At 36.0% G+C, this 25,686-nt stretch overlaps 1 protein-coding gene across 3 annotated transcripts in view; it reads right to left on the bottom strand.

Annotated features, from left to right (window-relative positions):
* Window positions 1-376: 376 nt before the first annotated feature.
* The window catches only part of Sestd1 (SEC14 and spectrin domain containing 1), a 123,801-nt gene continuing 98,491 nt past the window's right edge, over window positions 377-25,686 (bottom strand). For 2 of the 3 annotated variants that reach the window (XM_047545041.1, XM_047545042.1), the window contains exons 11-18: window positions 18,678-18,872; window positions 18,037-18,151; window positions 16,369-16,528; window positions 12,690-12,771; window positions 11,867-11,989; window positions 10,945-11,136; window positions 8,247-8,368; window positions 377-5,881 (exon numbers count right to left, since the gene is read on the bottom strand). In XM_047545041.1, the coding sequence (XP_047400997.1) occupies window positions 5,752-5,881; window positions 8,247-8,368; window positions 10,945-11,136; window positions 11,867-11,989; window positions 12,690-12,771; window positions 16,369-16,528; window positions 18,037-18,151; window positions 18,678-18,872 (1,119 nt within the window). In that variant the 3' untranslated portion in view covers window positions 377-5,751. Of the gene's footprint in view, window positions 5,882-8,246; window positions 8,369-10,944; window positions 11,137-11,772; window positions 11,990-12,689; window positions 12,772-16,368; window positions 16,529-18,036; window positions 18,152-18,677; window positions 18,873-25,686 lie in introns of those variants that run through there. The other variant, XM_047545043.1, reaches the window with a different exon arrangement.

The following is a 25,686-nucleotide window of genomic DNA, read 5'->3' on the forward strand; positions in this document are numbered from 1 at the left end:
GATCCTCTCACAGCTTTGGAAAAACCACATTTTGATGGCATATTGTGAGCAAATATGCTGGCTGTGAAGACTCACACCAGAGCTAAGATGAAGAAATATTCTTGCTTTTACCCTAACTTAAAAACTAAAAAAGAATTGGGGTAATTAAAAAGAAAAAAATGTTAAGCCAGGCACAATGTCAATTCTGCACATATCTGTAATCCCAGCAGCTTGGGAGGCTGAGGCAGGAGGATTTTAAGTTCAAAGCCAGCCACAGCAACTTAAAAGGCCCTAAGCAACTTAGTGAGACACTGTCTCAAAATAAAAAATAAAAAATGGGCCAGGAATGTGGCTCAGTGTTTAAGTACCCCTGGGTTCAATCCCCAGTACCAAAAAAAAAAAAAAAAAAAAAGTGAGTCTCGATCATATACAGTGAATGGGCCACTGTGTTCTCAGTGGAAGGGCATCATCCTCCTGCATGTAAGTGAGGGACACATTTGGATACCTGGAAGACATGGCAGATAACTCGTAAATACTTTTAAGGTGCCTCCTTGAGATTCACTTGGAACTGGCTTCCAGAATTCGATAGCCCTTTTGTCAGAAATAGTTTTCCAATGCCTGACTTTAAAATCCCTCAAAACACTGCTCTCAATATATGAAGTAACTATTTTTAGTTCTATGTTAAGAACTAAGAATTCCTATATTATGACATACATGCTTCATATTGCCTCATAGATTTCTCACAAAAATAATCTGATTCTTCAAAAAGTGCACTCACTGGCTTTCAAAATATTTAGTTAGAGTTCTGGCTTTCTTTTGATCTCTAAGTTCTTCACGTCCTAGTACAGGTTCTGCCTTTTTTTTGATATAACAGGACTAGTGTTTATTCTCAGGCTTTCAAGTGTGCTTTAAACTACTGCTGTGATGTTGAGTCATATTCAGCATTATATCCATGATCTCTTTCAGTCTTCAAGTCTCCGTTGTATTTATGCTAAGTCATGCAACACCCTCAGCTCTTTATCTCTGGTAGAGGACCACTCTTTTTCTGTTTATCATCACAGCCCAAGTTTGCCAAGACAGCTTTTCTCCAACTATAACCAGAACTAACAGTGGTCTCAAGTAGTGTTTTCTTAACTCATTATTGGAATACTTCATAAATATTCCAACAGTTTGCTCTACTAGTTTCTACAGGTTGGTGATTTATTAACAGAAAATTCAAGTGTGATTTTCTTTTCCTTCGGTTTATTAATGGAGTCATGTCATGCCCTGTCAACCTCAAAATAAACAAAATTCATCGCTAGTCTTCCATCTTACTGTGACCTCAGCTTCTCCTTCGACAGTGCATTGGTCAGTTTAAAGCCTTACCATGTACTGATGAGCTCACCAACTCCACTCCTAATATTTCAGATATGCAATTCTGTATGCATATTTTCCTTGAAAACTAGTGAGACAGGGATGTAGCTAAGAGGGTAATAAACATGAACAGCGTGCTGTTTCCCCTACCCTCCATGCTTATCCAGACAGAACGAGATTAAAGGATTCTCTATTTTCTGTTCTGAAAAGATAATTAGAGCAATGACAACTTCCATTTTGCATAACTTTTTGGTTTTTAACACTTTTTACATAATTTTATCTCATTACTGAAATGACTTGATTTCTTTATTTTATAGATTTTACAGTCCCAAAGAAATTCATTGATTCAACACCAAGGTCACAGTACATGGCAATGCCAGGTTTTGAAGCCAAGTTCAAACTCCAAACTCTTTCCATTATATGCACTCTAATTCTTATTTTAGCTTTTATGATAATTCCTCTACAATTCTTCCATTATTTATGCTTCTTAGCTAAACCGAGATTTTTCTGGGGCACACAAAAAGTCAAGTAAGGTCAAATATTAAATGGATTCTTCATTTTGTCTCATCAAGGTATTTGTTGGCATCATACAAGGAGAATATTTTCTACTCCCAATCGAGACTTTTTTATTTCTAGAACTAAAAGTTAACATTGCTGAGTTTACCAATTCAGTTAAATGCTCAGCCAATCTTTTTGATTCTAGAGAACTTCCTTTTGGGGCTTAAGTGAAGATACCATAATCATTCATGTCTTGTCACTGATTATGATACATTTATTGGGTTTGTTTTCACCTGTGCTACTCCCTATGGGCAAGACATGGAGGACTTTAAACAGCCATAAGTATGTTTGTTTTTTTAGTAGCAAGGTTATTCTTCCTATGCTTCTGTGCACTTTGGGTAGGCTGTGAGGATGGCAGAAGTGCACAACAGCAGCTGATAAGTAACTTAAGTGTAGTAGAAAATTCTGAATTAGTTCTTCAGATGTACACTGCACAGTTGGACAGACTCAACTCACCTCACTATCATACCAATCGTACCACTGGTTACATGGGTTTAGATCAGAAAACAGTATGCTTAGCACTATCAGAAAAGTAACCCACTGTCATACATTAAGGAGTGTGACACTATTGACAAGAATAATAAACTAAATAGCACACATTACAGCAACTGACAAGGTAATGAAGCAAAAAACACACTAAGACTAAATAACGTCAGAAGCAATAGCTAATATAAATCCCTTTAAGTGAGAGATGTGTCCAATCTTCTATCTGGCTGTGAAGCCTATATCTACCATCCCAGCTGGCAAGACTAAGCAGTTTCACCAACACCATCAATGCACCACCGTTGAAGAATAAGGTCACCAACAATGAGGACTGGGAACAAAGCCAAGTGGATCAGAAATGTAGGTGTCATCTTTATATCATAACCTGCTGGGTTAGACAGGAGTGAAGATAGATATTAAGATGTCTTTATATATTGAGTTTATGCAGGAGCAAATACACAATAAGAAAGCAAAAGAAAAAATACATCCTTCAAAACCCAAAAACAAGACTAGCCCAACCAACACCACAGCCAATTCCCTGAGAAGGGCTGAAGTAAAATGGGAGGTTGCGGCATGTACTATGAAAAATAAGAGGTTGTTTTTCAGTTACATCTGCAGGTCAGTGTTATCTATGACACACAAAGGGCTTGTGATTCCAGACTGTAGTTGCTTCCTTCACATGCGCTAAAGGTAAACTCTGACCACACGAAAAACAGGGCACTGTTGGGCTTTCATTTATAACTCTACAAGTATATTCAGATACACATATAGAAAATAGCAGCAAATTTACAAATGAAGACCAACAGTATTTATTCTTACTTTTAAAAAACATATCTAGCTTATGTGAAATACTCAAATAAGAAAGAACATTTCCAAATTTGGCCTTATTGTACTCTTTTTGTGGGCAGGAGAGCTTAAGGTATATAGAAATTAATTCATTTTGGCAATCATGAATCCATGAGTTGATGGTATAATTACCAACAAATCAGTTCCTCTTTTAGTAAAGTCTTAATAAAAAAATTCTAACAATTCTAAAATTCAGAAGACAATGAATATAATAACTGAATATCTAAAGTAGCTATACAACTAAGTATCTAAAATAACAAAAGACTTTCTTGTAAGGTGATTCACTCCTCAGTCCTAACTTTAGGAAATAAATAAGTTTAAAACAAACTTCAGGCTGAAATATGAGAGGGATTATTACAATGCTTACAACAGAATCCATGCAGGAAATGAACATCTATTCTATTGGAGCAAAACCCTGGGAACCGAACTAGTAAGACAAGATCTTTCCCTTAAAAGAGCTTATAACATAGCAGAACATAGATGTGTAAAATGTGTCTAGCACCGTCAGGAAGACCAAAAGGAAGAATCACAAAAGTTCATACTATAGGAGTAAAGCCCTAAAAGCTTAGAAGATTATCAAGTACAGAAGGAACTTCCTTGATGTTCTCAGAAGCAGTGGTAGACAACATAAGACAAGAGGGACCAGTTGAATTTTGCCCTAGATTATCTGGCATGTTTGACTAGGAAAATGTGCTGCACCATTAATCAAAATTACTCCAGGAGGAGAGGGTGGTAAGTAGGAGAAATCCTTCCTCTGGGCTATTTGTCCAAGTAGGCAGTTCAAAGAACAAGTCTAGTGTTTTGGACCAGATATGTGATGTAAAATGCTGTGAGGAAACAGAAACCCTAAGGATGAGATACCTAAAGAAGAGCCACAAGTTTTCTGAGGACAGAATCTGAGAATACACATGGTTAGAACACATGATGGTAAAGATGAATTATGTGACTATACTCACAGTTATGGCAGAGGATAGCATCTTCAAGGGAGGAGATGCTGTCTAGGAAAGGTTGCTCAGTTTTGTAAATGGAAGGGTAAGAGATGCAGACTGAGAAAAAAATATTCAGTTCAATAGCTGGAAAACCATTCCTGATTTTCAAAAGAAGAGTTTCATTAGGGTGCTGTGTGAAACTGGACTGCAAGGCGCTGCGCAGGGAGAAATGAAGATGTAAGGCAAAGGGATGTGGACTTCTTCAAGAGGTCTGGCAGTGAAGAAGGCTGGAGAAACCAGCAGGTTCAGAGGGAGGAGGTCTTTTGCATCAGAGGACACATTAACTTGTTTGTGAATCATAAAGAGGAACCAGCACATAATTCTTTGCTGATCACAAGCCTAAAAAATTATTTTTCATCTTTAAAAAAATCTTCTGGCATAAAAAGTAACACAAAAATTGAATTATATGCATTTTACAATTTAAAGTTAATACAAATGTAAAAACACTAGCATTTTGTGATAAATTTTATTTCTAAAGGAGTCATACAGCTTTTGTTATTAGACTACTTCAGAAATGATTTTGCCTCTAGTCTGTCATGAGAAATTAAATTTTATTAGCAATGACTACTTTAGTTCCAGAAAGGTAACTCTGATATAAAGGATTACACTGAAGTAATTATGTATGCCTTCTTCCTCAGCCCTACTCCCCTAAAGACAAAATATCTTCAGGATAGTTAATAATTTGGATAAGATTTTTGAAGTTGAAGAAAAGAAAAATCTGAAATAGTATCCCATTATTAATAAGTTCTTAAAGATCTAAATTATTCTTCACAATTATTTTTCATGATAAAACATGCTTATTTATTATATACATGCTTACATATGAATTTTCTGGCTAAAATACATGCAACAACCTTGAAAAAACAATTATTAAACCATCCTCACAGTCCTAAGAATGCCCTTTTTAATAAGGCACTCATGTTTGAAAATAGGATATAACTACCAAATTAAATAAGATGTTTAAAGAAGCCTTTTATTAAGCACAAACAACTTTTAATACATTATCAATACAAATAGGAAAATGTTTTTTAATGAATATGATATATCAAAGATCTGAAGAATTTTCTTCATATTGACACAATAAAAATAATCAATTTTAAAGAATTACAAAGTAAAATTTTGAGGATGCCACTGTCTACTAATAACAGTTTAACTACAGTCTAAATTTACTACATCACCTGGGGAGGAAGGGCAACCAGTTTTTATAGGGAGAATTTCTAGACTCTTATTATTAGCACCATTCAAAGCTTATTATCAGTTGTTCATCTACAAACTGACAGGTCATGTAAAGCTTGAAAGCAAGATTTCAGTGCAATGTTTACAGTTCCTTCTTTTAAGATACCTGGAGTCTACGATCTCAAAGCATGTTAAATAATTATGCCTTGGTAGTTGCGAGGTGTTAGCATGTGGAGAGAAACGTGTTGTGGGAGGAAATGAGGCTTATCCTGCTGTGAGATGTGTCTTAATGTACTGTGCCTAATGCTGCAGAATGCCAACGGCATGCGGGAATGTGAACTGCAGGTCTGTAGGATGCTGGTAGCTATTAGCTCTCTGTGGTCACCATTTCAGGATGTCTCAGCTGCTGCCTTTTGAGACTAACTAGTTTCATCCTGTCTCTGATGTGCTCTGCAGCAGAAGCCATGTCACTTGGACTCCCAAAATATTGTTCGGTTCTAAAATCAAAACACACAGAAAAGTCCCAGGTTAGTACAAATTCATTTAAGTGCAGCACATGCAATAGGAAGAAAAAGCCATAAAAAACTGCTTATGCAATATGGCCTCTGAGTAGAAATTATTTCATTCACAATCCAAAATGTTTATTTCTGAGTAGTAATTCTGTAGGAAAAATATTTTTTCAACAGCAAAAAATATGTTAAGACAAGATGAGTTAAATTTTTGTGGTACAAATATCATATTGTATGTACTTATAATAGTCAATAAACCAAATGAAGCAACACTGGCAATATTCTGCCATTCAGTTCTGGGTCAATAAGCAAACACCAACATAAAATCTGTACTTGCCTGCTAAGGGCTGCATACACCAATTATTGAATAAAGCTGGCAAGTAAATATCCTTTTTGATATTAAGACATGGTTTAGAGCCAGGTAAAGCTGAACACATTTGCTATCTCAGTTACTCAGGGGAGCTGAGGCAGGAGAATTTCAGGTTCAAGGCCAGCCTGGGCAACTTAGCAAGACCCTGTCTCAAAATTTAAAAAGGGTTGGAGATGCAGCTCAATGGTAAAGAACTTGACTAGCATGCACCAGGCCCTCGGTTCAATCTCTAGTACCACACATACAAAAGACATGGTTTGGTACATTAATAGATAAAAGTAATTTAGTTTTCTTTTACTTGCAAAGATACTACATTGAATCAGAGTTCTAAGGGTTCTTGAAAATTCTTGGTTAACCTCTGTTTTTTAAGATCAGAAAACTAAGGTCTAGGGCTGGGATTCAAGTTCAAGGGGAGCATGTACATACAGCATGTGTGAGACCCTGGGTCCCATCCCCAGTACCACCAAAACAAAAACAAAACAAAATAAGGTCTAGAAGGACTTAACCAAGGTCACACAGTAGAAAAAAAATCAAGATTCATGGGGAAAAAAATCCCAAAAGACCATCAATTGCTTTTATTTTACCAGAGAATGTATATAAAAGATAAATCTGAATAGCCTGTTACATAAACTTTATATAGAAAAACAGACTACCATTATTAGTAATTATGGAAAATATAACTGAGATCATTTGAAAGGCATATTTAGTGTAACAAAATACCATATGTCACAAATACACATGTATATATATGTGTGTATGTGTATGAATATAAAATGGAATAAAGTAACAATCACAAGTATTAAAGGTGGGTGTTTGTGAAATCTGAATATACAATTCTTGTTCTTTCATCTTAAGAAGAGATGACACCTATTGGTGGAGCACAGGAAAAGGAGTTCAAGCAAAATCACCAAGGGCAGATGCTCCATCTGACCTAAGTGGTGTGGCCAGCTGACTGTGACAACTGGCTGTGAACATAGAGGTGGGGCGAGGGTTGCTGGCACAGAGAGCCAGAATCACCCCTATAATACTGTTACTAGCTGAATTTTGTTCTCTTTTATTACAGATGTGTAATATGACTTCAGGTAGTACAAGTTTAGGTGTGACTAGAGATTATCTAAATATATATTCTGCAAAATCATCTTCAAGGTAACAAAATAGTATCTTTTAAATATCGATCTCCAATTATCATCAGAGTTCCTGACACAGCAGTAGCTTACTATAACTCAGATCTGTTTGAAGGGCATTCCATCCATTTTATAACAGAGAATGCCACTGTAATCTGAAGAAGCACGTTTGTCCCCCCCCTGTTTTCAGATGAGGAACTGAGGCACTGTCAGGTGGGGCACCTTACCCAAGCTGTTGCTCCTGTTAAGTGGTGGAGCTCAGGATCCCTGGCACCAGAGACAACACTCCCCTCTCCTACTTTTATTTGATGGTTTGGTTTCTATATCATTTGAATTAAATATCCTCTGGACTACCTCTAAATTACTTTGAGAAAGTCTAGATCCAGGGATGAAGTCCCTTCTGAGTCTTTTACTGGCCTATTTATTTTGCATGAGATTATTAATTATTCTTACCCTGGACCATTTAAAATGGAACAGCATGTCGGAATCAGGACCCTTTCATTTTACACATGAAAAACTAGGATGCCATAGAGCACAGTGAAAAGAGAATGGTTTGGAGCCCCACAGACAGCTAAGCTTGGATTTCTTTTGGGTTTAAAACAATTGAAAATGTGGACCAAACTTAATGACCTTGACTTTAAAAAAAAAACAGATTTTCAGGGTTGGGGTTGTGTCTCAGTGGTAGAGAACTTGCCTAGCGTGTGAGGTACTGGGTTCGGTCCTCAGCACCACATAAAAATAAATAAAATAAAGGAATTGTGTCTATCTACAACTTAAAAAAAAAGATTTCCTCTCTTAACAATTTTGCTTGAAGACATTGCTACTAAAAAGATCAAACTGTATAAAACATGCACCATACCCATCAGGGTACACTACAGGAACAGTTAATCTATCCAAAAGTGATTTCCCAACTGCTTCAATTTCATCAAATTGCTCTTCATCATTAATAGCTTCAGGCTCTTCTGGACAGTCTTGTAAAATCTGCAACAAATAAAAGGGCAACCTCAATCAAGAGACAAAGAAAGGAAATCAAGTTCATGCAAATGAAGCGAGTGGAAAAGGTGGTTTTTGTTTTATTCTTAGCATCTTCATGTACATCACTGTATAAGACTGACTGATTATTGGTAAAAGTGGCTCACAGAATTCCAATAAAAACAAAATACATAATCCCTACTAATAATATATAATCAGAAAACAAAATAGTCTATGGTGATTTCCAAGAAAAAATAAGCAGACTACTATTTGGAAAATTAGTTCGACCTGTGCTTAAGAAGTATTCTCTCACTCATAAGGCAACCATTTATTAAAAACTTTACTGTATGTTTATCTAGCATCTTGGTATGTGAATGAGATGCAGACTGTCCTTAGGGAGCTTATAGACTTCAGAAATTAAAACATAAACTTGAAATAACATATTCTTAAGAGCACAAACATGTAACTGATGAGAAGAGATAGGTAGGCACTTGAGTAACTCATCAGCTGACTTTATTGATTATCACTCAAATTTAGGAAGTTTTATCATCCTTGAAGACATACTATTCTTTTTTTCTCCTCTGAGTTATGACCATTTAAATTTAATTAAAAGAAAAAAATGTAAACTTTTGGGGGAGAAAGAAGAATACAAATATTTATTGTGCAACTTTCTATATTACACTTTACTTAATCCAATCATTTATTTCAGCATTACTCAGAAATGGACATTTTTATATTTAAAAATTCAAGATTTAATTTAGGTATTTCCCACTTACTATACTATATAATTTGCTTATGGTTGTGGTTATATTTATGCTTATTGGTACAAAATTGAATAGTCAAAAGGAAAATAGTAAATGAGAACAAAAGGTCTGAATGGTAAAATAACTTTGACGAAAGTTTATTTTGAGCAAGGTAAAAGCCTGGTAACTAAAAAAAAATGGAAACTCTAATTTTCTATTATAAAATCTCTTAATGATACTTAATCTCATCTAGTCTCCCAAAGAGTTCTAGGTTTTAAAATGTCCTTGCAGAGACATTTTAAAATGGTATCCTGAAAAGTCATCAGTGGTGTCAGAAACTGGGCCAGAGGTCACCGTTCGATGGGGGAGGGGGCAGTTGAGTGCTGGTGGGGAGCGCTGGGGATGCTCTGCTGTTTCATCAGTGCACTGATTCCACAGGTTTATTCACTTTGTGATGTTTCATCAAGAAGAACACTTAAGATCTGTACATTTTTTATATGAATGGTATGCTTCATAAAAATGAAAATTTTTCATTGAAACAAGCAGTAGATAAGTAAGTCAAGTCATCTTGTATAATTCCTTTTACCATCATTAGGCCCATTTCAACCAAAACGCAGATCTGCAGAGGGGGGTGACCAGCTAAGAACTAACTATGAACACTTTCCAATGGCTGTACTGTCCAATACAGACGGAGACCACTTAACTCTTGCTACAAATATTGTGTCATGCAGGCTTCACAACTTAAGTTTTCCTGGTGTGGATTAAGGCAATTTAACTCAGACATCTAAGACATGGTAGTGTATGTAGACAAATGTCAATAATGGAATTCATGTAAGTTTTAATAAATAGATTAATCAGATAATTACATTATCAGAATTAACACATTTTAAACATATGCAATATACCTTAAAATATATTTAACATCCCTACAGATAAAATTTCAATGTTAAGTGATCAAAACAAAGTTAACTATAAAGGAAGGCTCCTCTTCAGAAAGGAAATATAAGGCTAGGGCGCGATACATTTTTACTGTAAGAAAAAGGTTCTATTAAAAATTTGCCCATCCCCAGTAAATGTGCCCAAATAACACTATATACTTTACTGTTGGTTTCTGGAATTCAGTGACTAATAAATTTGGGAATGCAGTGTAGAGGTAACACATGGGAAAAAAAGGTGGTTTTCTTCTTGTAATTCCTATTCTCATTATTTTAGTTGGACAGTCTATACCTTAAGTTATAACATCACAAAATGACTTTTTAAAAAAATTTGTGACCAATTAGGCAGATGTAGTGGTGCAGGCCTGTAATCCCAGCAACTCAAAAGGCTGAGGCAAGAGGACTGCAAGTTGGATGCAGCCTCAGCAACTTGGCAAGACCCTGTCTCAAAATAAAATTTTTAAAAAGGCAAAAGGCTGGGGATGAAGCTCAGTGGCAAAGTGCCCTGGGTTGAATCATCAGTACAAAAAAAGAGAGAAAAGAAAAAAATGACAATTAGTACTAGTTGCCAAAGCAAAGTTTCCTTTCTTGGCATAATGAAAGAGACTGATGTCATGACACTCTAGGGAACAGAGCACCTGTGGACATCAGGCTTGGAGAGGACAGGAGCAGGGAGAAGTGAGGACCACCAGGTGGTTCTGGAGTTCTCCAACCACAGCCCTCCAGCACTTGTGTGGATTAAGGAAATTTAATTTGGATATATAAGACAATGTATTTTATACCAACAAATGTTAATAATGGAACTCATACAAATTTTAACCAATAGATTAATCTGACAATTACATTATTAGAATCAACACATTTATACAATAAATACTATTGAGACTACATTTCAAAAAAGGCAAACCTTTTCAGCATTTGAGTGAAATGCAATAGCCATTTCCAACCTATGTACTCTCTCTTCAGAGGCTATTGTAAATTGTTTCCACACTCTGTTCAATCGAGGAAGTGTGTCCCCGGAGGACCGCGAAGTGCACCGCAAAGACTGGCACAACACAACTGTGGCCTGCAGCAACTGTCTCCCATAATCATAAGTACTCTAAAAAAAAAAAAAAAAAAAGTAAACATGAAATTATAATAAAAGAATTCTGAAGAGGAGGGAAAAGGTGTTGGGAGACTGTGGTTGCAATTAAGTGACACCACTGGAATTCAATGCTGAATGAATCTAGTAGCTCTTATTACTATAAATGATCTGCATGCATAAGTAATGAAGGGGAAGTAATAATTTTAATTTATAAGTTTCTTTCTTTTTAGGCTTTCCCAATCTCTGCTAAATTCACTGGCAAAAAGATTGACTGCTCATTAATTACCAAAACAAGTAGATGAAACTCTTCACATTATAGTCCACATAGGAAGCTATACCCGTTACATTGTGAATGAAACTAAGAGGGAAAATACATTGATACTTTTTACCACAAAACAACTCTGCATTATTGTGCTAACAATAGTGAAATGCAAAAAATGGGTTTCTAATTTAGTGCTACATTTCACATTAACTTCTATGAATGAATAATTGGATTATCTTAAAAATACCATAACATGTAACATATCAGAGGGAGCATACAGAACCTGTATTTGAGGCAATTTAAACCCTCTCAAGTTTATGCAGGCTAGTTTTGATGCACCAGCTGACATTTTCTTAATTCTGTGATATTTCTGGAATAACAAAACTAACCTTCTTGGACTTGGAGGGTTAAGTTACATTATAATCATGCAGAAAGCTATTCAAACACTGAGCTTGTAGAAAAGGAAGATAACCAGTTCTGCACCTGTGCAACATCAACAAATTTTCTATGCTTTTCCAGTAAAACTTTCGTTTCCTGAGCATCATCGCCCAATCTGATGTGGGTCTTAAGCAGAGCATCCAGAAGTTCGCTTAGCCATTCTACCGCCTAAATGAAAATACAGAACAATGAAGCTGCATTCATAACTCTTTACTTATTACACCAAAACATTAACTATACAAAAATTACAATACTGTGATTGGTTAGTCCATTAATTATAAATAAGGTCTTAATGGCTCCTTTGATCCAATGACACTCAGATTCCTCTCCTACTTCTCAAATGTTTTTAAACTCCAAAGGCAAGACCTATTACAGAAGTACTCTTATAATTAACATCACATAATAGAAGATCATGCATTTCTGTAAAACAGACTTACTAGGATCTCACTACAGATTTGTTCTATTTGAACTTATAAATTCTTCTACATCAAGTTGAAAGAATATTTACTACTAATTCCATAAAAACATCAAACTGCTTATCTAGCATTGAAAGTTCTCCTATGGGTTAGAAAGCAATGTGCTACAACTATCTTTATTATAGGATGTAACTAAAAATTGACTAGTCAATAATAATGATAATAAATAAATAATTCCAATCTCTAACACAGTAGAGGATTTCATCCAGAGGATAAGCCAAATGAAATCAGTAAGCCAGTGAGAAGAACCACATTTTATTCTTCAATAGGATAAACTAGATTTGACTTAAGAATTTATTTTCTTAGGAACATAAGTATACTTTTGTTTATAGATAGATGAAAATGCTCTTCTAAGAAACCATAACCATATAACGTGGCTATCTGGTCCTTACCTGAGCAGCATCTTCTTCACATTTAAACAGCTGCACCATCTGAAGCATCTTTAACCTTCGCACATCTACCATGTCTTCACATCTAATGAACCCAAATATACATTTAGTCTATCATTTTGGTTTCGATGATAACATAGTCATCTGGCATGTGTTTTATAATATATTAAAATATTTAGTCCTATACTATGGAAACTGCAATTATTTGTATTGATTTGTAAGAATTTTAAGGATATCTAATCTATATCTATGCATCAAACCTCAAAATACCTGAAAGATAAACCCTCTTGACAATAGCATGGATTCTGCAAAATATTGAAGCAAAGTATAAATGCAACAGTAACTAAACCAAACAAACTGCCGCTGCCAATTAGCATCAAACAAAGCTTCAATAATAAAAATGTGAAGTTTCTCAACTACTAACTTCAAGGACAATGTTCCAAGGAAAATTTTTTAAATTAATACTTTTCACTAAATTGTATTAGCTGGAACAATATTTAAAACTGAATTTCTTTTTAAATTCTCCATTTACATTCTTAAAGGGGGAAAAAAAAAACTCCATTGATCTATGGGTGGAAAGGAACACAATTCAGAGCATTTTCTGATCTCACTGCAATGTGCTTGAAAAATATAGGGCTGAAACGTTAAAGGTATCTTGACCTAACTCAGCTCTGATCTATTTCTTCACTCCAATGCAATTCCAAATATCAACAATAAGTTACCCAACAGGTACCAGGCTGTACTACAGTTGATGTCCTTAAAGAAAGTTTAATAACAACATGCAATGGTCCTTCCATAGCTATCATAGGCTATTAAGGAGATGGTCTCAATAAAAATCATAGCATAATATTAAGATGCAACTTGGGTACTGTAATTCTACATGGTACTGAAGGGAGTGATGATAATTATTGAAACCTGAAATTAAAAAACAAGGTAAGACACCTTAATGATAAAGATATCAACTATATAGTCAAACATTATATCAGGTTATTAGAAAAATGAAACATGTTCTTTGCTATTAAGATAGTTCCAATTTGGAAGCAGTGTGGAGATTTCTCAGAAAACTTGGAATGGAACCATCATTTCACTCAGTTATCCCACTCCTCAGCGTATACCCAAAGGATTTAAGAACAGCATACTATAGTGATGCAGTCACATCAATATTTATAGCACCTCAATTCACAGTAGCTAAGTTATGGAATCAAACTAAGGGCCCTTTGACAAATAAAAGATAAAAGAAAATGTGATACATATACATGATGGAATATTACTCAGCCATAAAGAATGAAATTATGGCATTTGTTGGTAAATGGATGGAACTGGAGACTATCAGGCTAAGTGAAATAAGCCAATCTCCAAAACCAAAGGCCGAATGTTCTCTCTGATATGTGTGTGGATGCTACTCACAATAGGGGGGGGTGGAGGGGTGGGAAGTGGGGGAAGGGAGGAGGAATGGGAATGGGAAAGAGTAGAATGAATCTGATGTAACTCTCTTATGTTCACATATGAATACACGATCAGTGTAATTCCACATTATGTGCAACCACAAAAATGGGAATCCTAATTAGAATAAGTTATACACCATGTATGTATGATAGGTCAAAATATATTCTACTGTAATGTATAACTAAAAAGCTTTAATTTTTTTTTTTTTTTAAAGATACTTCCAATTTGGGAGGTGAACTTTAAACAATGAGACAAATGATATAATGGAGTCATATAAAAAGGTGTTATTGGAGCAAGGAGCAGCAAGTGACTAACCTGTCTTAGAAATCCTAAAAGATTTCCTAAGGTAAGTACAACTGAGTCTTGGAAGATAAGTAGGAATCCACTGGATGGAAATGAGAAAAGAAGCATTCTCACTCATGGATGAAACAGTAGGACGTATTCAAGGAAACTGAAAACAACTGTGCATAAGTTAGAGAAGCATAAGATGATGCAGAATTGGATGAGGAAGGGTCTCCTACCTTTCCAACAAAACTACTTCATCTGAAGAAAGAGGAAGTCAAGGAAGGAGGTTTAACAGGATCCTTGTACTTCATGCAGATTACTCTTATATATCACAAACTGGAGAAGAGCAAGACCAGGGGCACATGAAAGAGGAAATCTTGAACAAAGAATCATCAGGGATTCAGCAACAACAGCACTTAAACGTTTGATTAGGTGTAAGGGATGAGGAAGATGAAGGATTTCCTTCATCAAGAAAAAGGATAAATTCCAAGTTTAGTAGCGAACAGGAACTTTACCCTGAATAAGAAATTAAAAGCAGGAGTAAGTTTTGGAGGACAATGGTTCTAATCTGAAGATATGGAGCAGGCAACTGGAACTGTCTAGAGCACAGGACAGGTCTTGGTAAGCACCATGACTATTAACCACAATCATATTTTTAAAAGCCATTAATAGTGAGATTGTGCAGAGAGACCAAATCAAGAAGAGAATTAAGCCTCAACAAACCCTGGAAGCAGTGTTTAATTACTGAACAAGAAATCAGAGAAGAAACTAAGAAGAAAAAGATGCCAGGAGGAGAACCACGGTGGTTTCAGGAAGATACAGCTGTCAGAGAGTCTTGAGGAGAAAGTATGAGCCAGCTGTGTCCAACGCTATTCATAATCAAGCAGGTCAGGTCTAAAACATTCTCTGGATTTTGAGCAAGATCAAGAGTTTATTACGTATGGTCTTGGTAACACTGACAAGAACAAGTGGAGTGAAATGGTAAGGTCAGAAATTAGACTCGAGGATAAAAAGTAAAGTGGAGGCAGTAAAGAATGCAGTTGAGACCTGCAAACAACTTAGCTGTGAGAAAGAACTTAATGCTAGGAGACAAAGGGATGTAAGGAAGAGGGACCTCTTCATTTAATCATACCAAGAGTGTACTTCAAATATTTCCTACAGGAGACAGTTGAGCATTTAAGTGGGGGCAGGTTCAGAATAGAAAATGGGAGTTAATGGAGTGAGAAGATGGCAGGGTAATGGAAATCAGAACCTAAAAGGTAGGATCCTTTCTAAGAAGAGAGCTCTTCCCTTGTGGTGAGGAGTCTGCAGATACAGGGCAGGTCCAGAAGGAATTCTAGCCTCATGACTGTCTTCTTTTGTAGGGGAGAGTTTCTGTGAGGTTTTGTGGATGACTTCAACATTTCTAAGTGTACAAAACCTGATATAACCATGCTAGTCTTTGTATGCTTGCCTATGTAATTCTGATCTTTCGCTTTGCAATTGCTGTGGCAAATTAGGTTTTCAAAGAATTCCTTGAATTCGTAGTCCTATAACAAACTGAGTATCATCATTAGTCCACTGTGTCTAATCCCTGTACAGCAAACATGAGAACAAAGAAATGTGATGTGAAGAATCAGATTAATACAGATGGCAGATTTAACAGGAACTCTAAACGAAAATAAAATGGAAAAGAAAATTTCTCCAAAAAGGTTTTTATAGCAAAGCAAAGCAGAATCATAGGGCTTAGAATATTAAGCACTTCAGTATAATGGAAAATTTCACCACCAAGGAAAGGAGGAAAAAATACTTGGTAATTGAACAAATTGTCGTTAATCTGTTAGTACAATTACAGGATAACCATTACATTCATCAAAAGTCTATTACATGTATGTATGTATGCCATACATACAACTTTCATTTTAGTTAATATGTTATCTTGGTAAAATTAACATTAACGGTCAAACTTTGCCTTTGTTTCCTAAGCTGCATATCTTCCATCACTCCTTGAATGTGGTCCACGTTTTCTTTATTTTCAATGGTTACATCCTTTCCATAGGCCCAGGATGCCTGATTGGAGATCTGATCCAGCAGACCTTGACCTTTTTCACGCAAACCTTGCAATCCCACATCTAAAACAAAAGTTACTAGATTTAATCTCTTCATTAAGGTATTTTCCCTCCCTCAAATAAATCATCTCAGCAGATACTGCACTTGGAATCCAAGCATAAAATCTTCATACATTAAACCATATTGGGATGGAGTCCTCTGAACATCTCAAGCAGTAAAAATCCCTTTAAATGGACAGCTCTCATGCCAAATTCTCCTTAAAGGGAATGTTTAAAACACAAATCTCCATAGACAATAATTTATTTTAAAAACTCAAAGCAGGGGGAGATAGCTCAGTCGGTAGAGTGCTTGCAAGCACAAGGCCCTGGGTTAGATCCCCAGCACCGCAAAAAAAAAAAAAAAAAAAACTCAAAGTAGGAAGAAAGTATGTTAATTCTTATTTTGACAAATAAAATTTTACTTATTTTTTTTTCCTTTCTGTTTTATGTGTTCTGACTTTTAGGACAACAATGCAAATATTTATATTTTGTTTAAAAACTGTGTAAAATTTGTGAGATTTCGAAATGCCCCCATGATGTCTTATCAGTGTTAAAGGATGCTGTACACTGTAAGGTACATTACAACTTACACACGATGGGAGCAACATTAGGATATGTTTACAATACTCCAAGTCAGACATGTGTAGAGAAACTCTCTTCTCTTTTTTAAGGAAAAGTGTAACTTAAGGAAACCTGTGATATTTTAAAATAAACTTCATTTAGTGTATTAAATATGTACTATGTGAATCATCTGTTTAACTAACAAAGACTAAAGCAAGTAAAATGTCAATACAAAAAAAATGTATTTTTAAAGCCAATTCCCTGAAGTTGTTTTTCACAACTAATTAATTTGGTTTGATCACATGTCACCACTTTCTACTAATTCTCTGGCTTAAGCACCTGCTTCCTCTGTGCTTTCCCCTCAATGGACAGTCCCTTCCCATTTTCATTCGTGGCCTAGGAAAGTTCACTGCATTTCTTACTGTAGAAACATTTTAAAGGTTCTGATGACAAAAGTAATGGAGCTCTCATTAAGAGCTAGCTGAATGAAATGGGACCACTCTTTCCTTACAGGATAGGTAACCCTGACCAAATTTCAGGTAGAGAAACAAATGCACAGAATCAAACCAACTATTTTTCCACAAGGTTAGGATATAGCAACAACAAAAATCATTGCATAAAACACAGTTCGGGGCATACAGAGTTTACCACAGAACACTTCACAACTAATTACAATTTATGCATGCACTACAAATAACTTCACTGTTCCTAGGATATGCAAGATATAGCACCTGTAGTAAACAAAAAGGCCAAAGGCCCAATGAAGGGAGGAGTGCCTAATCATGGTGAAAAATAAAATTTTTAGCATAAATTAGACCTACTCAAGGGAATACAACCCTTTTAATACTACTTTTCCTGTGTTCCCTGCAAATAATAATTAGTTCAGTATAAGTTGACTTAATTGTGTAACCAAGGTAATAATGTTTTTTAAAAAGAACTCTTATGTTTCAGCATTTTTAAAATCTGCTTACCAACACTTTTCAGCTTCTCTTCAAGCAGTTTTAAAGTTTGCTGAATCGATGCTCCATCAGCTGGTGCTACATCTACGCACAACATCCCTAATAAGCCATCCAACTGCTGAGACAACTAAAGCAGAGGGACACCAAAGAGACAACCCTGATGTAATCAGCATCTACAGTGTTTAATGATGAATGAGGTTTATCTAATGAGGTTATCACAATTACACTTGAAAACACTATGCTGTTAAAAGACAAGAACGAATAATCAGAGTACATGTTATCTAGAAGATGGAACACACAGATGCATGCACCAGAAAGACAAAGAAGTACATCCAGATCAACAGAGTGCAAAAAAATTAATTGACACTTCCATTTCCATCTATGTTATAAAGCATACATTTTGAGGAACAGTCAAAGTGAAACATATCTACTAGTCTGGAATACTTTAGTTAGACATTAAAAGGTTTAAATGCATGCAGAATGACTTAAAATAATTTTTTTAAATCAAAGAATTTAATCTCATTATCCCCACCAGTAAATTATTTTTATTGTTCAAGGAAAATAATTAAAGGAGACATGCAAACCTGCAAAAATTATGTGTAGATTGTTCAGATTATCTGAGGAAAAGAGAAGCAATCAGAGTAGACACTTACATCTTGTGCAACACCATGAAATTCAAGAGCTGCTTGTAAGAGATTTTGCCTGAATTCCAGCTGACTGGCCTGCCGATAACAAACATCACTAAGTTGTTGCTGTAGTGACTTTAGTTCCACAAGATCTTCCTCATCCCCAGCATTCAAGAGTGCGGCAATTTGCTGATTAAGCTCCACATATACTGCAAACCATTCCTGTAAATGAGACATCACAAAGTAAGTTAAGGATCAAATTAGCTCCTGGAGGACATATTTTGTCATTTCTCCAGACAAACTTAAGTAACATACACACGAACACTTTTATAAGGCAACATTGTTTAAGAGGAGGTAAAGTCCCCTATCCTCACCCAGATCCTTTCACCATGATCCCTGGACCTCATTGCCTGCCAGTGGTAGGCTCCTGTGTCCTCAGTCTGGCATCTAGATGTTCTCTTCTTTCATGCTCTACGTGAAACCCGTTCACCCTCACAGAGCACAGTTACTTCTGAAGCCCCCTAAATTGGTGGCTTCAATTTCCACACCAACATACCACAAGCCTGGAGGTGGCTGATTCATTACTACTTTCAAACCATTTCTTTTTCCTCTTCTCTGAAAAACCTTTGAAGTGCACACTGCTGAACTGCCCCTTCTAGCTTTCGCTGTTGTACCCCATCATCCGCCCGGTGCTTCCTCTCTGCACTAGCCTTCTTATTGATGCTCTCCATGCACACATCCACCAACACCCTGCAGAGAGCTCCTCGACAGCCTCCCTCACTTCCAGCTACCTCGTCCTCACCCCATCTCAGCCATCTACTCCCCTGGCCCTAAAAGTCTGTCATGTACTGCTTACTATGCAACTCTAAATCCTCAATTCTGTGAATCCCATTCTCTGATCTCCACATACTAACTCCAATTCCCCTCTTTGAGCAAGCTTACACCTGCAACCCCAGGGTACACCAACCTATTGTCTTGGCATGTCTGACACTTCAGCACTTGGCAGCCTCCTGCCCTTGGTCAAAGGCTACAACCACCTCCCAGCATTCAACCCTGACCCACACCTACCTCCTTCCTTCTATCAGGTTCACCTATGGAGACCTCAAGTCTGGTTTCTCTGTCTACTATGTGCCTGTACCACAGTGGCTGAACACAGCTAGGTAAAAACCACTACTCATGCACTGCATATCGACAGTCAGTGACAGACCACATGTGTGATGGTTGTTCTGTAAGATAACACAGCCTGGTGATATCAAGCTGTCCTAGTTCCTGCAGGTGCACTCTATGATGCTCACTCAGCAACAAAATCACCTAATGATGCACTTCTTAGAGTACGCCCCAAATTAAGCAATACGCAACTATGCAGATCGTTCTTTTCAAAGTTATGACTAAATAACCTCAAGCAGAGGTTCAGCAATCCTTGCGTGTTTCTCTAGGTAATGTACTTTTCCATTCTTGTGATTTTTTTTTTTTTTTTTTCACTTCTTAAGTCTCCAACTCCCTTTTTACCTCTTCACTCTCAGAGGACTTCTTAATTTCCTGGATGCAATTAAAAGAGAGCGCTCTCATCTTCCCACCAATAAATCTACAGCCTTCCCTCCTGCAGCCCTGTGCCCTGCCTCCCTGCTCCACAGAGGCCCTGCTCCTAAGGGTGACACTCCTCCAGGACATGATACCCTCTCTTCTGCTGCCTATATTCAACTCTGCTTTTGCAACTATCATCTCTTTCTCTCCCATCAATTCTTCTGTTTCAACTGGATTATTTTCATCAGCACATAAACATGCTGTAATCCTGATACTGAACAAAATACATGCTTTAGGAACTGCATGTTTTAGTTTTAAAATTTTATAAATTAAAAATTAAACCTTGAAAAAAACACTTTCCTTAGAAGAAAACATTCTTTTCTCACTTCCCATTTTTTTAAAATTCATTCTAAGTCAAGATTTTGTATTTCCCACACTTTGAAACCAGTCTTGCAAGTTCACCAAAAAATTCCTAAAGCTCGATTCTTCCACCAGCAAGTCGTGCTGGCTCAACCTCGAGAACCCAACACTTCTCACCTCTCTGTTGCCCCCATTCCAATAGCTCCCAGAGTCTTCCATTTATGATGCTTGTCCCCACTCCCTATACTCCACCCAACAGCCAGTAATCTTTTCAAAATATAAACCAATTTTTGGCTCCTATGACCTCATGTAACATTTAAAATAAACTCTAAGCTCCTTTTCATGGGTTAAAAAGTTGTTACATATTTTGGCCCCTAACTTCCTCTCATTTCTGTGACTCTGTCTTGCTATAAGTACTCTAGCAACATCAACCTTCTCATTGTTCCTCAGTCATGTTCCTGCCTCAGGGTGCTTCTACTGCTCTACCCTCTAACTGAAGTGCCCTTTGCTTGGATTACTCCATACTACCTTGAGGTTTTTGATTAAATGTCATTTCCTCAGAGGAGGTTTTCTTAAATGCCATGCCCGTAACATGCTCTACTCTCTACCTCCCCAACTTGATTATAATTCCATATGGTAATCCTGTGCTATAACCTAAGAGCCTAAAACAACCTGTGATATGTAGTATGTGCTCAATTAACATGTGCTGAATGAATGCATTAAGCATAGTAAACTCTTGGATTTGTTGCATTAAATCATGTAGGTAACAGGGTATGATTCTGCCTCACAGGGAACATTTGGCAATGTCTGGAGACAGGTTTGGTTATCACAACTGAATAGGAGGAATGCTATTTCATCTAACAAATGAGACTAGTGGTGTGGATACATGCCCTACAATGTACAGGACAGTCCCTATAACAAGACTTTTTATCTGGCCTAAAATGTCATTAGTGTTGAGTCTAAGAAACCCTGCTTCACTCAATGGTGATAATAATACCTGCTTTACTTTATTAGTTATTGTATGGATTTCATCAGATAACTTATAAAACTAGTTATCACTATGATTAATGGAGACTGACAATTTTAAAGTAGAAAATATTACCTGAGAAAATTATCATTGTCATGTTCTCATATCTATAGTAATTAAAATTTAACTAATGCTCTAAATAAAGAGATTCAATTCTTTGAAGTAGTGGCAATGAATCTGAGCAAAGTAGTACATTTCTCAGTAAGAACTACCTACACTGGATCAACTGGGATGCTCATCAAAACGCCCAAGTTCTTCCCTTGACCTCTGAGTCTCTGTGGGTGGGGCCCTGGAATATGCATTTTTAACATGCAACTCTGATGACTCATGACCACTAAGGTTTAAGAACCACCACTGTGGAGCTGATTTTGTCCTGGGTGGAAGTCTTAAAATACATAAGTTCAAGTAACCTAATCAGGGATGTAAACACAATGTAAGGACTAGTAGCATGTCCTGGAAGTGGAGCTACTGATGTTGCTGAATGAGTGTGTCATAGATAAATGACAAACTCTGTAGCTCTGTGGAATTGGCAGGGGGGTCCTGGCTTACATATATGTATATGCTTAAAATTAATCAAAAGGTTTCTTCTGAGAAAATAGTATGTATAGGACCTTAGATAAACAGGCTGAATTTGATTTACTATGGTCATTCTCTAGTCTATCTCTTATATACATTTACTGTGTAGAAAAGTATTAATTTATAGCAAAATAAAAAGTCAACACCAAGATTTGGGGTTTGGATTTAGCTGGTAAATAGAAAAAGTATTTGAACATGAACAGTCAGGACTGCCACTATAATTGTGGTTGAGTTGGTTGGTGTCAATACAGAATTGGTAAAATGATCATTTGCACTTTACACCATGAAATAGGAATCCCAGTCTAAAAGCAAAGAAATACTGCTAACTCAGGCTGTGTTATATACTTAGAATATATACTGGGGACAGAGAGGTCTTGATGTGTCAAGTACACCTGCTCCACTGCCTTCTATTAGGCACAACACACCAACACGGGGCCCTCTGGGGGTGGAAGTCAGCACCATGGGAAGGTGGGACAGTGACAGAACACAGAAGAAGCTTCAGAGACACATGTTTCTGTACACTCCTGTCATGCACTCTTCCCACCACACTCCAATCCTACCCAAAAAATAAAAGTAGACTTACTACTGTAGTCAAATACTTCCAGATTACTAACAGACACTACAATCACTTCTATTTACTTAAAAATTTCTTGTTGGGTTTTTGTTGAAAAACCAAGCAAATTTCTAATTTACAATCCTTCATAAAGAACTACAAATTGGTAGGATTTTCAATTTTCTATATATTAGTGTGGAATATTATAACAAATTTGAGGTTTTGGCTTTATTTCTACATTATGCTTTCATGTGGAATGGAAAACTAACACTTGACATTGTATTTTGATACACAATGGTCTATAAAGTTTTCCAAATTCTACCCTTATTAACTAGCCACACTAGAAATTTCCTAAGGTCTGAGCAATTTCAGTAAATACTTGAAACTGTTGGCTTTTACTTAGAGAAAAGAAGTATTAGAAGATCTTAAACATCATACACCAACACATTCACCCAGAATCAACCTATTCTCAAGGTGACAAAATAGTGCCACCTATTGGTTAAAACAGTGCAATTCTCTTTTCTTAAACCTTTTAGAGTAGAAAAATTTTAAAACTATTCAAAAGTGGAAAGAATAGCATAATGAAACTCCATGTATAATCCAGTGTCAATAATTACCCACTCGTGGTCAATCCTGTTCCAACTATATTCCAATTCAATATGTCCCCGCCTTCCAATTTTGCAATATCCCAAATACCACACATGATTTAAGGAAACCAAGTCCACAATAAACCAGAAGTATGTCTTTTCTCTGGGGTCCAGGTCTATGATTGCAGATGTCAACATATGTGTATGTGTCCTCAAATTGTAAGGGAAAATAAATTAATAAAGAAATAAATACACTGTATCTTAAGCATATCCATGCAATTTAATAGCTTTCCCTAAGAAAGAGACAGAGAGAAAGGACCCTACCCTAGTCCAGCAAGTTACTGATTTTAAAAAATTTATATATATACAGTCTCTCTGTTTCTTTATCTATAAAATAAGATCATGATACTTGAATTTATAAGGTTGTTTCCAATTTAAAAGTTCTATATATTGATTCCACATTATAAGTAAGCTTAAGCACATGGAAAGAGCTATCCATATGTACTTTTTAAGCTGATTTTTAAAATTCATATAAAAAGTATACATAAACAAACATCTAAACATGGGGATCTCTATGTATGTCATTGATGATTTCACCCATAAAACATGCAATATAAAGTGTAATTCTTTTTGTGAATTTATACATGATAAGTGTATGATTCAATTTCTAACTACGATTCTTTTGGTATCTTTCAAAATAATAAAAATATAAATAAATCCTATCTTTGGGCTCCTCAAGTGTCATGTATCCTTACTAAGAGGCTTTTGGAATACTTTGTGACTAAATTCTCTCAAATGAAATCTAAGATATTGTACAGCAAATACTGCTTTCAAAAATTAAACATGGGAACAAATTACAGAATTCGTCTATACTACATTACCATGCTCCATCCAGAATAATCCACCAGGATCAAATAAATTATAGTCCATATAAAAATATCAACAGTGTTACAGTATTTTAAAAATACAAGAGAATTAAAAGATTATAACCTCAGGAACAGGGCTTATAAGTTAAATACAAATGATTCAAACTTTTTACCATTAAAGGAAGAAACATGTTGGAACCTATGAAATGGATAAACTATATGGGGTTTCACTTTTATGTCTCTTACAAATACTAATTAGAAAAATTAGACTACCTATGTACTATCTTTAGATAATTTCCAAATCTAGTGGTAGCTCTGTCTTACATATTATCATCTCAGCTAGACTACAACTCCTTTAAGCTATGTTATGTAGATTATCTGCCAGTGCCACTGACAATTAAACCTGATTGGGGTGGGAGGGAATGATTGGAGGAATATTATTTAAAAAATCGATATGAGGAAACTATATCAATAACAATAACAATGTATCTCCTTAAAAAGAAAGTAATTATTAGATATCATTAAAATACAGCTCTAATAAAGATGAGGTTTATTCATTCAAATTTATTCCCAAAGAATATTATTTATTCTTTAATCTTACTTAGTTAAAATATATATTTCTTAACTATTTAGCTTTTAATTACCACTTTAAGTAGGGGAATTGATGAGTAAAGAAACACATTGTATAATATAATGTTCAGATGACCCTTAAAAACTCATCTAATCCACAGTTTACACTATTACTGATCAATTTTTGAAGATGACTGAAGAGATGGAAGTAAATGGATTCAAATTTTATTTTTTCCACAAATTTTATTTTTTCCATAATTTTTTCCCCAGGAATTGAATCCAGGCGTGCTTGCAAACACTGACCCACATCCCCAGCCCCTTTCTGTATTTTATTAGAGACAGGGTCTTGCTGAGTTGCTTAGGGCCTCGCTGAGTTGCTAATAAGCGTTGGGTTTGAACTCTCAATCCTCCTCCTGCCTCAGCCTCCTGAGTGGCTGGGATTACAGGTGTGCCCCACCACACCTGGCTACTTTTCCAATTTTGTATTCAGTCTATTTAAAATCACCAAAAGAAGCAATATGGCTTTGGAGAAAGAGGGGATGAACTACCTAATCCACAAACTATATGACTACTTTCTCCATAATGCAGAACTGAAACCTAGCACAAGTTTAGCAAACAATAGTTTCTTCCACGCAGCAAGTTGTTGCACTTTAAATTCTTTCAATTTTATCTATAATCTGTATAAGGATCAATTTATTTCCCAATCCATACCTGTGATCTGTCTGATTATCCTCTTGACAATTACAAATGTGACCCCTAAATGCACCGAGAATGAAAGATACTTTGCCTGCTCTGTACTCCCTTCTCCATCAGCTGTGTCTAATGCCACAGTCCTGGTGGTAACTCTCAGCATTCAGTTGTACAGTATACTCCCAATGAAGCGGGGAAGGGCCTTCCTCTAGGATTTTAAGAACAGAACTTTCTTTGAAGGACTACTGATGAAGACTCTATTTTATACTATCACTTTTTTATT

This window comes from Sciurus carolinensis, chromosome 3 (genome assembly GCF_902686445.1).
Source record: "Sciurus carolinensis chromosome 3, mSciCar1.2, whole genome shotgun sequence".
Classification (NCBI taxonomy): domain Eukaryota; kingdom Metazoa; phylum Chordata; class Mammalia; order Rodentia; family Sciuridae; genus Sciurus; species Sciurus carolinensis.